Raw genomic sequence first — 13,629 nt, forward strand, 5'->3', positions numbered from 1 at the left:
CAGGTCCTTAAATCTGAATCTCTGTACACATGATCTAATACAACATACAATGCAATAGAATAGGCACATGAGATCACACATAACTCACACATGCAGCATAACAGAGATGCTGAGAATACACAAATTTCAAATAACCCTAAAGGAATAAATATTAAATTCCAGCAGAGAGGTCTCTGCAGCTTATGATCCAAGCCTGAGAGGAGAGTGAAGGAAACTGAAAAAACAGAATAGAGAAGAGGGAAGTAACAATCCCAAGGGAGATAGAGCACAGCCATAATCACGTGAAAAGAGTAAATGACACTAATTTTATTTTATTTTGTTTTGTTTTTATTGTAGTATAGTCAGTTTCCAAAATTATGTAAATTTCTGGTGTGCAGCATAATTTTTCAGTCATACATATACATACACATAGTTGTTTTCACATTCTTTCTCATTATAGTTTACTACAAAATATTAAGTATAGTTCTCTGTGCTATACAGAAGAAACCTGTTGTTTATCTATTTTATATACAGTAGTTAGTATTTGCAAATTTCAAACCCTCAGTTTATCCCTTCCCACCCCCATTTTCCCCTAGTAACCATAAATTTGTTCTCTATGTCTGAGATTCTGCATCTCTTTTGTAAATAAGTTCATTTGTCTTTTCTTTTCTTTTTTTCTTAGATTACACATATGAGTGATAACATATGGTATTTTTCTTTCTCTTTCAGGCTTACTTCACTTAGAATGATAACCACCAGGTCCATCTATGTTGCTGCAAATGGCATTATTTTAATCATTTTTTATCACTGAGTACTATCCCATTGTACAAATACACCACAACTTCTTCATCCAGTTTTCTGTCGATGGACATCTAGATTGTTTCCATTCTTGGCTATTGTAAATACCACTGCTATGAATATTGGTATGCATGTATCTTTTTCAATTACAGTTGCCTCTGGATGTATGCTCAGGAGTGGAATTGATAGATCATACGCTAAGTCAATTTTCTTTATTATGAGCAATCTCCATACTTTTTTCCATAATGGTTGCACTAAACTACATTCCTAACAAGAGTGTAGGAGGGTTCCTTTTCCTCTACACCCTCTCCAGCATTTATTCTTTGTGGATTTTTGAATGATGGCCATTCTGACTGATGTGAGTTGATAGCTCATTGTTTTGAATTGCATTTCTCTGATAATTAGTGATACTGAGTATTTTTTCAAGTGCCTATTTGCCCTTTGTACATCTTCATTGGCAAATTGCTTGTTTAGGTCTTCTGCCCATTGTAGGATTGGGTTGTGTGTTTGTTTGTTTGTTTTGTTATTAAGTTGTGTGAGCTGTTTGCATCTTCTGGAAATTAAATCTTTTTCAGTTGCATCATTGCAAATATTTTCTCTCATTTCATAGGCTGTTATTTTGTTTTGCTTATGGTTTCCTTTGCTGTGCAAAGCTTATATGTTTAATTAATTAGATCTCATTTGTTTATTTTTGCTTTTATTTCTGTTGACTGGGTAGATTGCCCTAGGAGAACATTGCTAAGATTTATGTCAGAAAATGTTTTGTCTATGTTTTCTTCTAAGACTTTTATAATGTCTTGTCTTATGATTAAGTCTTTAAGCCATTTTGAGTTTATTTTTGAGTATAGTGTGAGGGACAGTCCTAATTTATTGATTTACATGTGGCTGTCTAGTTTTTCCCAAAACCACTTGCTGAAGAGACTGCCATTACTCTATTGTATATTTTTGCCTCCTTTTCCAAAGATTAAATGACCATAAGTCTGTGGGTTTATTTCTGGGCTCTCTATTCTGTTCCATTGATCCATGTATCTGTTTTTGTGCTAATACTATACCATTTGAATTACAGTAGCTCTGTAGTATTGTTTAATGTCTGGGAGGGTTATTCATCGAGATTCATTCCTTTTCTTCAGTATTGGTTTGGCAATTCTGGGTCTTTTGTGATTCCATATAAAGTTTGGGTTATTTGCTCTTGTTCCATGAAAAACCTCTAGGTGATTTTATAGGGGTCTCATTAAACCTGTAGATTGCTTTGGGCAGTATGACCATTTGAACATTATTAATTCTTCCAGTGCAAGAGCATGGGATATCTTTCCATTGCTTAAGTTATCTTTAATTTCCTTAATCAATGTTTTGAACTTCTACATGTACAATTCTTTCACCTCCTTGATTTATTCCTAAGTATTTTATAATTTTTTGGATGAGGTTTTAAAAGAAATTGTTTATTTACTTTCTTTTTATTTACTTCATTGTTAGTGTAAAGAAATGCAACTGATTTCTGTATGTTAATCTTATATCCTGTTACCTCGCTGAATTCTCTTATCAGATCTAGTTTTTGTGTGGAGATTTTAGGGTTTTCTGTATATAGCATCCTGTCATTCACATATAGTGACAGTTTAACCTCTTCTCTTCCAATTTGGATCCATTTTACTTCTTTTTCTTGCCTGATCACCATGGCTAGGACTCACAATAACTAGGTTGAATAGAAGAGGTGACAGTGGGCATTCTTTTCCTGTTTCAGATTTTGGCAGGAAGGCTTTCAGCATCTGACTGCTGAGTATTACATTGGCTGTAAGGTTGTCATATATAGCATTTATTATATTTAGATATGTTCCCTCTATATCCACTTTTGTAAGAGTTTTTATCATAAATAGGTGTTGAATTTTATCAAATACTTTTTCAGCATCTATTGAGATGATCACGTGATTTTTGTCCTTTCTTTTGTTGATGTGGTGTGTCACACAGATTGATCTGCATATATTGAATCCTTGGGTCTCTGGGATGAACTGAAATTGATCATAGTGTATAATCTTTTTCATATGTTGTTGGAGTCTGTTTGCTAATATTTCTTTTGAGGATTTTTGCATTTATGATCATCTATGATATTGGTCTATAATTTTCTTTTTTGGTACCATCTTTATCTGGCTTTGTATCAGGGTGATGGTGGCTTCATAGAATGATTTTGGGAGTGTTCCCTCCTCTTCAATCTTTGGAAGAGTATCAGAAGGATTGATATGAGCTTTTCTTTGTATGTTTGGTAGAACTTCCCAGTGCAGCCATCTGGTCCTGGACTTTTACTTGCAGGGAGTTTTTTTTATTGCTGATTGTATTTCACTTCTAGTGATTTGTCTTTTCAAATGATCTATTTCTTCTTCTTCTTTTTAAAATATTTATTTATTTATTTATTTATTTTACATTTTTTATTGAGTTATACTCATTTTACAATGTTGTGTCAAATTCCAGTGTAGAGCACAATTTTTCAATTATACATGAACATACATATATTCATTGCCACATTTTTTTTTTGCTGTGAGCTACCACAAGATCTTGTATATATTTCACCGTGTTATACAGTATAATCTTGTTTATCTATTCTACATATGCCTGTCAGTATCTATAAATTTTCAAATCCCCATCTGTCCCTTCCCACCCCCCAACCCCTTGGCAACCACAAGTTTGTGTTCTATGTCTATGAGTCTGTTTCTGTTTTGTATTTGTGTTCTTTTTAATTTTTTTAGATTCCACATATGAGTGATCTCAAATGGTGTTTTTCTTTCCCTTTCTGGCTTACTTCACTTAGAATGACATTCTCCAAGGACATCTATGTTGCTGCAAATGGCGTTATGTTGTTGGTGTTTACAGCTGAATAGTATTCCATTGTATAAATATACCACATCTTCTTTATACAGTCATCTGTTGATGGATATTAGGGCCATTTCCATGTCTTGCCTATTGTAAATAGTGCTGCTATGAACATTGGGGTGCAGGTGTCTTTTTGAAGTAAGGTTCCTTCTGGATATATGCCCAGGAGTGTGATTACTGGGTCGTATGGTAAGACTATTCCTAGTCTTTTAAAGAATCTCCATACTGTTTTCCACAGTGGCTACACCAAACTGCATGCCCACCAGCATTGTAGGAGGGTTCCCTTTTCTCCACAGCCTCTCCAGCATTTGTCATTTGTGGACTTCTATATGATAGCCATTATGGCTGGTGTGAGGTGATACCTCATCATAGTTTTGACTTGCATTTCTCTGATAATGAGTGATACTGAGCATTTTTTCATGTGCCTATTGATCATTTGTATGTCTTCCTTGGAGAATTGCTTGTTTAGGTCTTCTGCCCATTATTGGATTGGGTTGTTTGTTTTCTTCTTATTATGTTGTATGAGCTGCTTATACATTCTGGAGATCAAGCCTTTGTCAGTTTCATCATTTGCAAAAATTTTCTCCCATTCTGTACATTGTTGTTTTGTTTTACTTATGGTTTCCTTTGCTGTGCAGAAACCTGTGATAAAATTCAACAACTCTCACCAAAGTGGGTATAGGGGGAACATATCTCAACATAATAAAAGCTACATATGACAAGCCTACAGCCAACATAGTACTCAATGGTGAAAACCTCAAAAGCTTCCCACTAAAATCTGGGACAAGACAAGGCTGCCCACTATCACCACTCCTATTCAACATAGTCTTGGAAGTCCTAGACACAGCATGAGGCAAGAGAGAGAAATAAAAGGGATCCATATTGGAAAAGAAGAGGTAAAAGTATCACTATATGCTGATGACAAGATACTATATATAGAAAACCCTAAAAGGTCCACAGAAAAACTACTAGAACTAACCAATGAATTCAGCAAAGTAGCAGGTTACAAGATTAATGTTCAAAAATCAGTTGCATTTCTTTACACTAATGATGAATCAACAGAAAAAGAAAGTAAAGAAACAATCCATTTTAAAATAGCACCCAAAGTAATAAAATACCTAGGAATAAATCTAACCAAGGAGGTGAAAGACTTATACATAGAGAACTACAAACCATTGATGAAGCAAATTAAAGAACACTTTAAAAAATGGAAAGATATCCCATGCTCCTGGATTGGAAGAATCTATATTGTTAAAATGAAGACACTGCCCAAGGCAATCTACAGATTTAATGCAATCCCTGTCAAATTACCAGGACATATTTCACAGAACTAGAACAAATCATAATAAAATTTGTATGGAACAACAAAGACCTAGAATTGCCAAAGAATTACTGAAGAAAAAGAAAGGCTGGAGGAATAACTCTCCCAGACTTCAGACAATACTATAGAGCTACAGTCATCAAGACAGCATGATATTGGTACAAGAACAGACATATGGACCAAAGGAAAAGAATAGAGAGCCCAGAAATGAACCCACAAACTTTTGGTCAACTAATCTTAAGCAAAGGAGGCAAGAATATGCAACGCAATAAAGACAGTCTCTTCAGCAAATTGTTTTGGGAAAACTGAACAGCAGCATGAAAATCAATGAAGCTAGAACACTCCCGTACACCATACACAAAAATCAACTCAAAATGGATCAAAGACTTAAACATAAGACAAGATACAATAAACCTCCTAGAAGAAAACATAGGCAAAATATTATCTGACATACATCTCAAAAATGTTCTCCTAGGGAAGTCTACCCAAGCAATAGAAATAAAAGCAAGAATAAACAAATGGGACCTAATTAAAGTGTCCTAAGGTATTTTTTAATTTATTCTTTGATTTCATCATTGACCCCATTGGTTTTTTAGTAGCATGTTGTTTAGTGTCCATGCAGTCATCTTTTTCTTATTTTTCTTTATGTGGTTGCTTTCCAATTTCATGCCATGTGGTCCTCATAAAAAGGGAATGTTGATGAAGATGTACAAAATTAAGAATGCCTGTACTAATTGTTAATGGGACTATAACCTGATGCTACTACTATGGAAAAGAATACAGACATCCCTAAGATAATTAAAAAGAGAACTGCCATATGATCCAGCAATCCCTCTTCTGGTTATATGTGCAAAGGAAATGATATGAATATCTCAAAGAAATACCTACACCCCCAAGAAAGTTGAAGAATTTTCACAATATCCAAGATATGAAAACAACTTAAGTGTCTTTCAACAAATCAATGGGCAAAGAAATGGAATATATTAAAAATGGAACACTATTCAGTCACAAAAAGAAAGAAATCCTACCTTGGGAAATATGGAAGAACATTGAGGACACAAGTGAAATAAATCAGATACAGAAAGACAAATATTCTATTATTTCATTTACATGTGCAATCTAAAATAGTCATACTGATGGAAACAGATAGTAGAATGTGGATTGCCAGGGGCTGGAGGGTGGGATAAACGGGGAGATGTTGCTTAAACGGTACAATCTTCCAGTTACAGGATGAATAAGTTCTGAGGCACCTAATATACAGCAAGGTGGCTACAGTTGATAATGAAGTATACTTGAATACTGCATACTTGGATTCTGCTAAGACAGTAGATTTCAAGGGAGTCTTACCAAAAGAAAAACCAACCCAAAATATCAAAATGATAATTATGTGAGGTGATGGGTGTGTTATTTAGGTTGATTGTGGTTATCATTTCTTGATCTATTTGTATATCAAATCATCACATTGTACATCTTAAATATATATAATTTTAATTTGTCACCTGTGCATCAATAAAGCTGGGAGAAAGAAAGAATACATACTATATGATATAATTTATATGGCTATCTGGAAAAGACAAAGCTATAGGAATATAAATGGATCAGTGTTTGCAAGGACCTGGAGGTGAAGGGAGGAGGTGATTACAAAAGGACATGAGGAGATATTATTGGTGATGAAATATTCTGTATATTGATTGTGATAGTGGTTACACAGTTATATGCATTTTGTCAAAACATATAAAACAGACTAAAAAGGATGAAGGATGTACTATAAATATTAAATATTATGTAACAATGAAAAACAAAAATACTTCCAACATTGAAACAGACATTTGGAAAATATAAGACAAGATTCTATTCATAATAGCAGCAAAAAAAAAAAAATCAAAATGACTTGTTACAAAGAAACATACTAGATGTATATGAACATAAGTGAAGACTTGTTAAGTGGAAAGACCCACCCAGTTTGTGGGTAAAAATTCTCAATTCTCTAAAGATATAAACTCTTTCAAAATCAAAACTTATTGCAAATACTGACTAAACTTAATTTTTACTAATTTACTTTCAAATTTAATTATGCAATAATAGACATAGTTCTAATAAGTAATTGTAATAAAGGAGTCCTTGGCTTATGAGATATCAAAGTGTATTTTAAATAAATACAATTACATCCTGTGTTGAATGACACATTAATACAGAGATTAATGGAAGATAATAGAGGTCTGAATTGGATCCAATCACATGGAATATTTTAGAATTAATAGTTGGATTATCAAAACTGTGGGGAAAATTATTATGCTTCTACAAAAATGGCCATGTTAAAAAGTAATTGAAATGTGATAGCTAATGAACTTCTTACATCAAAATAATGTGTAGATGATATAAGAATATAAACATAAAGCATAATACAACAAAAAGACTTACAAAATTAAATGTTGGAAAATGGGGAAAAATAATTAGATAGCATTGAAATAAGAAAATTCTAAGTAAGATATAATATGCAAAGGAAATATTGATAGATTTCATTACTTAAAAGTAAAAATATTTCTATATGGACAAAAATATTCTGCACAGTACAAAAACCTCTGAGGCAAATCACAAATTGGATGAGTAATTACTTCATATACATGGGAAATGGGATAGGTTCCTCAGCATATGATTAAATCATAAAAATCAGTATAAAAATATCAGCAATCAAATAAAATGTAATATTAATTAATAAGCAATTCACGAGAAAGTAATGCAAATCACTTTAAACATGTGAATAGATGCCCAAGTTCAATTATATTTATTTATAATTAAAGTATGTAAATGAAACAATATTTCTTCATTTAGATTATTCAAATACCACACATGTTTATCAAGAACTGGTTGTCTGATAATGTCACAAGACAGATATTTTCCATAAATAAGGGAGTAGTGAGTTTGGTACAAGCTTATGGATGGCATTTTGGCCATCAACACTGTAAATCATATAACAATTGACTCAACACTTTTACCTCTACATCAACATTATAAATACACGTACCAATTGACTCAACAATTTCATCTCTCGAGCTCATACTTACAAAATTTTAAAAATATTTCATTACAGAACTATTTAACATAAAAAAGACAGAAAAATACATGGAGAACAGATATATCAACTTTTGTGTATCTTTTATACAGTACAGAATTTTGAGGAAACAGAGAATGTTTTAGGTTTGTATAAACTGATATGTAAAGATTTTCAGAAGGCAGAGTAGTAAGATGCAAAATTTATACACTTGAAACATAAACACACACATATATGAAAATTTGCGAGGATAATTTCTTCAAGAACCTTACAAGCACAGCACAGTGACTATGTCTGAAAAGACTGGGAGGCACTGGTATGGGATGGGTAGGATGTTTATTCTACAATATTTAATTTTGCATTAATTCTATTTCTGATACTTATTATTCTGCATCATACTTACAAATTTATTTAAAAAATTAAAATATTATGCTAAAATTTTCATATGTAAGGAGAATGAAAATGAATAAGTAGGATAGTCTATCCAACATTAAATATTTTAACTGGTACAATAAAAAGAATAATAATAGAAAACAGAACTAGACAGAAAATAAAATTAAGAATGAAAAAGTAATAAAAATGCAGAAATTAAGTAAAAATTAAGGCAATTCTATAAAATTTTATTGACTAATAAATTATGAACTACTTATTGCCTCCTTACTAGAAATGCATTCCAATTCCAACTTTTTAGGGGAAGTGAAAAACCAGACATCATATAGTTTATATTCTAGCAAGGAATTTTTATTAATAGCACAAACACACAGTTCATTTTTAATTATAATTACCATTAATCCTTTAGAGAAAAAGAAAGTTTGATGCAGACTTATGAAGACTTTTACATTCTGGGAGATTGGCCTTGATGCTAAATTACTTTCTTTATGATGGATAAAGCACCTGTTTAATACTTTATCTGCCTTTTTTTCTCCAGAGCTTCTTCATAGCATTAGTCATCTCAGAATTCCTTAGACTGTAGATTAATGGGTTCAGCATAGGGGTGATGACTGTATAAAATACACTCAGTGATTTGTCAAAGGGGAAGGTCTTAGCAGGTCTTGCATACATGAAAATACAGGGAACGAAAAAGCAGAAAACCACAGTGATGTGGGAGCCACAGGTCTGGAGGGCTTTCCGCCTCCCTTCCTGACTAACATTCTTTACAGAGTGCAAGACAACTCCATAAGAGATGAGTAAGAGTAGAAAAACAGTAGCAGAGCTCAGTCCTCCGTTGACCACCAGTAAGATGCCAATGACATAGGTGTCAGTACAGATGAGTTTCAATAAGGGGTACATGTCACACATAAAGTGATCAATGACATTGGGACCACAAAACGGGAGCCCATAAATAGTGCCAAGTTGAATGACTGAGTGCAGAAAACCTCCAACCCAGGACACCACCAGCAGCACAACACACACCCTCTGCCTCATGACAATCAAATAGTACAAGGGCTTACAGATGGCCACATAGCGGTCATAGGCCATCACCAACAAAATAACAATCTCTGATCCACCAAAAAAGTGCTCTGTGAACAGCTGAGCCATGCAAGATTCAAAAGATATGGTGTTTTCCCCAAAGAACAAGTCTGAAATTAATCTGGGGGAAATAGAAGAGGAATAAATTAGATCCATAAATGATAAGCTAGCAAGAAAAAAGTACATTGGTGAGTTCAGAGTCTTACTAACAGTTATAGTCACAATAATGAGCAGGTTGCCCACAAATGTCAAAATGTAGAAGAGCAAGAACATAACAAAAAGGACTTTCTGCTCCTTTGGATTCTGTGTGAGGCCCAGGAGGATGAAATAAGTTATATTGTTCCTTGGTTCCATCTAGTCTGTACAGGAGCTGACTTCACATATTAGAAGCATTTTTATCTACAAAACAAGGGGAAAATGTTTAAATGCATTATAAAGTAATCTTTTTATTTAGCTATTCAATTAAAACAATGTGTATGAAGTATCTATTTGTGTCTAACATGTCAGAGACATTGCGAGTACTAGTACCAAGTTTGATAAGGCATAGTTCCCTATCCTCAGTGATATGACAAGCAATGAGGGATCAAACAATTCCAGACTCATAATAAGTGTCATTACAAGAAATTCAGACAAAGCTTAGAGTCACACTATAGGAATATATCAATTAGACTAGAATAAGAGAAGGCATTCTGTAAGAAGCAACATTTTAGCTGAGCTTTAAAGGAAAAATAAAAGAACAAGAAAAATGGAAGAGGAATTCTAAGAAAAAGTATATGATTTATAAATTCACAAAGCTATAGTACTTGAGCCCCACATCAACTAATTTGCATATTCAGTGTGAGTAGATCAAGCTATGAATAGAAGTTAACTGCCCTGGATTGTCTCAGAACTCACTGAGACTTTGTTCTTAGGGGCTTTAGTTAGATATTCCTCCATTTCAAGACCAATAAATAATCAAGTAGTCAAACTTCATGTCTCTGAATCCTATCTCTACCTTTATTTTCCAAAGTGTGTATGCTATGTCTCCTATTTTGGATTTCTCAGTTGGATATCAATTTAGCATATATAAAACAAAATTTAAAAGATTTCTCAGTTAAAAAAAAGTGTTTCCTATCTTATTAAAGGCTATCACTTTCAATGTAATTGCTCAGATAAAAAACCTTACCATGTGTTTCACTCCCTTATTGATGCTGTATTATTTATTCATACCTTTAACAAGTCTTGTTGTCTCTACTGTGCATATCACACACCTCATCATTCCCTTTCCCAGGCTTCCTTCCTGATTCACTGCAGTAGCCTACCGCCAAGTCTCTCCACTTTTATTCTGGCCTCCAACAATTTGTTCTCCTGAAGCAGCCTGAGTGAATCTCTTTAAATCTTGCTCTGATCATATCACTCAAACGTTGAACAATCCGTGGTGAGCTCTAATCAAGGAATAATAATTTATGTATCGTATTTAATATGTACAGTAGCAAGAATTGTAATCTCCATTTTTATTTGAAATAACTGAGACTCAGATCATCTCATTAATTTTCCCAAGGTCACACATATTTAAGTGAGAAAACTAGACTTGGCATCTAAGTTTGAATTTTTCCAAAATGATTAAATTCATTACATAATAAAGTCACAACATTCTGTAGCCTGGTTTTCACTATTTACTGTTATTCTCACCTTGTGGAGGCTTGTTCACAATCTGAAGGATGGCTTTCCAAGTTATTCATAAAGACTTGGAATTTCTCTTTCATCCAATATGAAAACCAAGGGCAATAGGCTGCATTATTACTTGAGGATGAATTTTACTTCATTTGAGTGTATGTTCATTTCTTCCATGGACTCCTGATTATTCAGAAGAAAGTTTTCATTTCTCTGTTGATTATTTAAAGTAATTCCATGGTACCGACCAAAAAAAAGTTTACTATGTTAAGAGAATTTATACAAAAAATCTGCAAATCCTATGTTTACATTAGAAAATTTTAACTAGCCATTTCCCAGGGAAATGTATCTCAAGTAACTTCTTTTCCTACTAGCTTTAAAATAGAAAAATACCACTCACTTGTTTAGTGCTTTTTATTCTCTCATGTTTATGTGACCAGACTAGTTGATTTGTGATTCTGTGATTCATTCTTGCACTGTTTTTCTTTCTTCTTTTAAATGCATTGCTTTAAATTTAACATCAAACCTGAAAATGTTCTATCAGTACTTAAAATTATGTCATTATTTGTCCCACTAGGGGCAAAGGTCACTGGACATTTTATTGCTTCTAACCTCATTTATCATTAAGTCTTAGAATTGGAAAGTATCCAAGACTGATTCTTGCTTAATTAAATTCACTGGGGTTTTCCACTACATTTAAAATGTACATCAGTATATAAAGAGACTACTAATCCTCATCACAGTATTAAGGTCCAAAAGATGTAAAAGGGGGAAAAACAGCTTTATAACTGCTTTCAGACTATTGTGAACCAAGAAGAAAGTATCAGCCAAATCATTTAGTTCCAGTGAAAATTAATTCCTCAAGTATTTCCCCACTTGTTATAGCAAGCTTATCTTTCTTTTAATTTAATATTCAAATTGTTCAGTATTGACATTTATTAAATATATAAAAATAGTATCACCATTTAAGATTTAATATCTAATTTTATATATAATAATTATGTATTTATAATTTAAGTTACCTATTTTATACCAGGAACTGTGCTATCATTGAGGACACAGTAAGTAATAAAACAAAGAAAAAATGACACACAGCAATTAATAAAACAAAGAATAAATACAGGGGGGTGGGAATGGACAGACTGGGATTTCAAAATGTAGAATAGATAAACAAGATTATACTGTGTAGCACAGGGAAATGCATACAAAATCTTACGGTAGCTCACAGTGAAAAAAAAGTGAAATGAATATATGCATGTTCATGTATAACTGAAAAATTGTGCTCTACACTATAATTTGACACAACATTGTAAAATGACTATAATGCAATAAAAAAAGTAAAAAAACAAACCCAAAGAATAAATAACATTAAATTTCTTTCCCACATGAATTTTATATTCTTATAATAGAGTCAGACAATAAAGAAGGAGGCACTTTAATAAAGTAGTTGTAATCTTATGCAGTGTTTATATGACAACACATAGAATACTGTGACAGAAATAAGATAGAAAATTCTACCGTGGAAAATATAATCAGGGAAGTGGTTTCTTAAAAGGTGAAATTTAAGCTGACATCCAAAGAATAGGAATGACTACCATTGGAAGCAGTGTTACAGACAGGAAAATTAAGTAAAATTTAGTTAAGTTAAATTATCTCACTACAGAGATGACATTATATTGAGGAAAAAAACTAAAAATTTAACAGAAACTTTAACAGCAGGACACATGTTGCGAAGACACGGTGAGAGTGTTCAATGGCTGATGGGACATTTTCTACATAAAACTGCTTCTTCAAGATTAGGAAACTTAACCAAACCACCAAATACATAGAAATAAAATACAGAAAATTAGGCAAAATGAGGTAATAGAGGAATGTGTTCCAAATGAAGGAACACAATAAAAACCCCAGAAGAAGAACTAAATGAAGTGGAGATAAGAAATCTACTTAACAAAGGATTCAGTGTAATGATTATATAGATGCTCAAAGAACTCAGGAGAACATTGTTCCAACTACCTGATGTTTGTTGTAAAAACTCCTATATATCTGGGTTCCTCCTTACCTCTTCCCAGTAGTCCCTCAGAGCAATCTGAGAGACTATCATCCCAGGCTTGGAGGTATTCAAATCCTCAAAAATGTCCACTGAATAAAGCAAAACTCAACTTTTAGGTTGTGCATTTATTTCAGTCGACATGATTCAGTGTCTTCAGATGAGAACCTTCACATATACCAAATGGACTTCAAATTCTCCATTTCAATATATTATCTTCAATGGGATGACATCAGTTTCAGAAGCATTCCAGTTAACCAGTGCCCCTGTTTTTCAAAAGCAATTACTCCTAAGGGGATAAAGTAGAGATGATGGTAGTTCATTCAGTAAATATTTATTAAGCATTTATTCTTTGCCAAATTTTCTTCCAGTTTTGTGATATGAGATACTGAACAAAACACATACCCTATACCACTTCTGAGCAAATAGCTTTCTATATTTTGAGTTCCT

At 33.0% G+C, this 13,629-nt stretch overlaps 1 protein-coding gene across 1 annotated transcript; it reads right to left on the reverse strand.

Annotated features, from left to right (window-relative positions):
* Positions 1 to 3,279: 3,279 nt before the first annotated feature.
* Positions 3,280 to 9,833, reverse strand: LOC141575551 (olfactory receptor 4A47-like). The gene is made up of 2 exons (XM_074354988.1): positions 8,926 to 9,833; positions 3,280 to 3,316 (listed from the first exon to the last, which is right to left on the reverse strand). Exons 1-2 carry the CDS (start codon positions 9,831 to 9,833, stop codon positions 3,280 to 3,282), a joined length of 945 nt encoding a protein of 314 aa, XP_074211089.1.
* Positions 9,834 to 13,629: the final 3,796 nt, after the last annotated feature.

This window comes from Camelus bactrianus, chromosome 29, assembly GCF_048773025.1.
Source record: "Camelus bactrianus isolate YW-2024 breed Bactrian camel chromosome 29, ASM4877302v1, whole genome shotgun sequence".
In the NCBI taxonomy this organism is placed as follows: Eukaryota; Metazoa; Chordata; class Mammalia; order Artiodactyla; family Camelidae; genus Camelus; species Camelus bactrianus.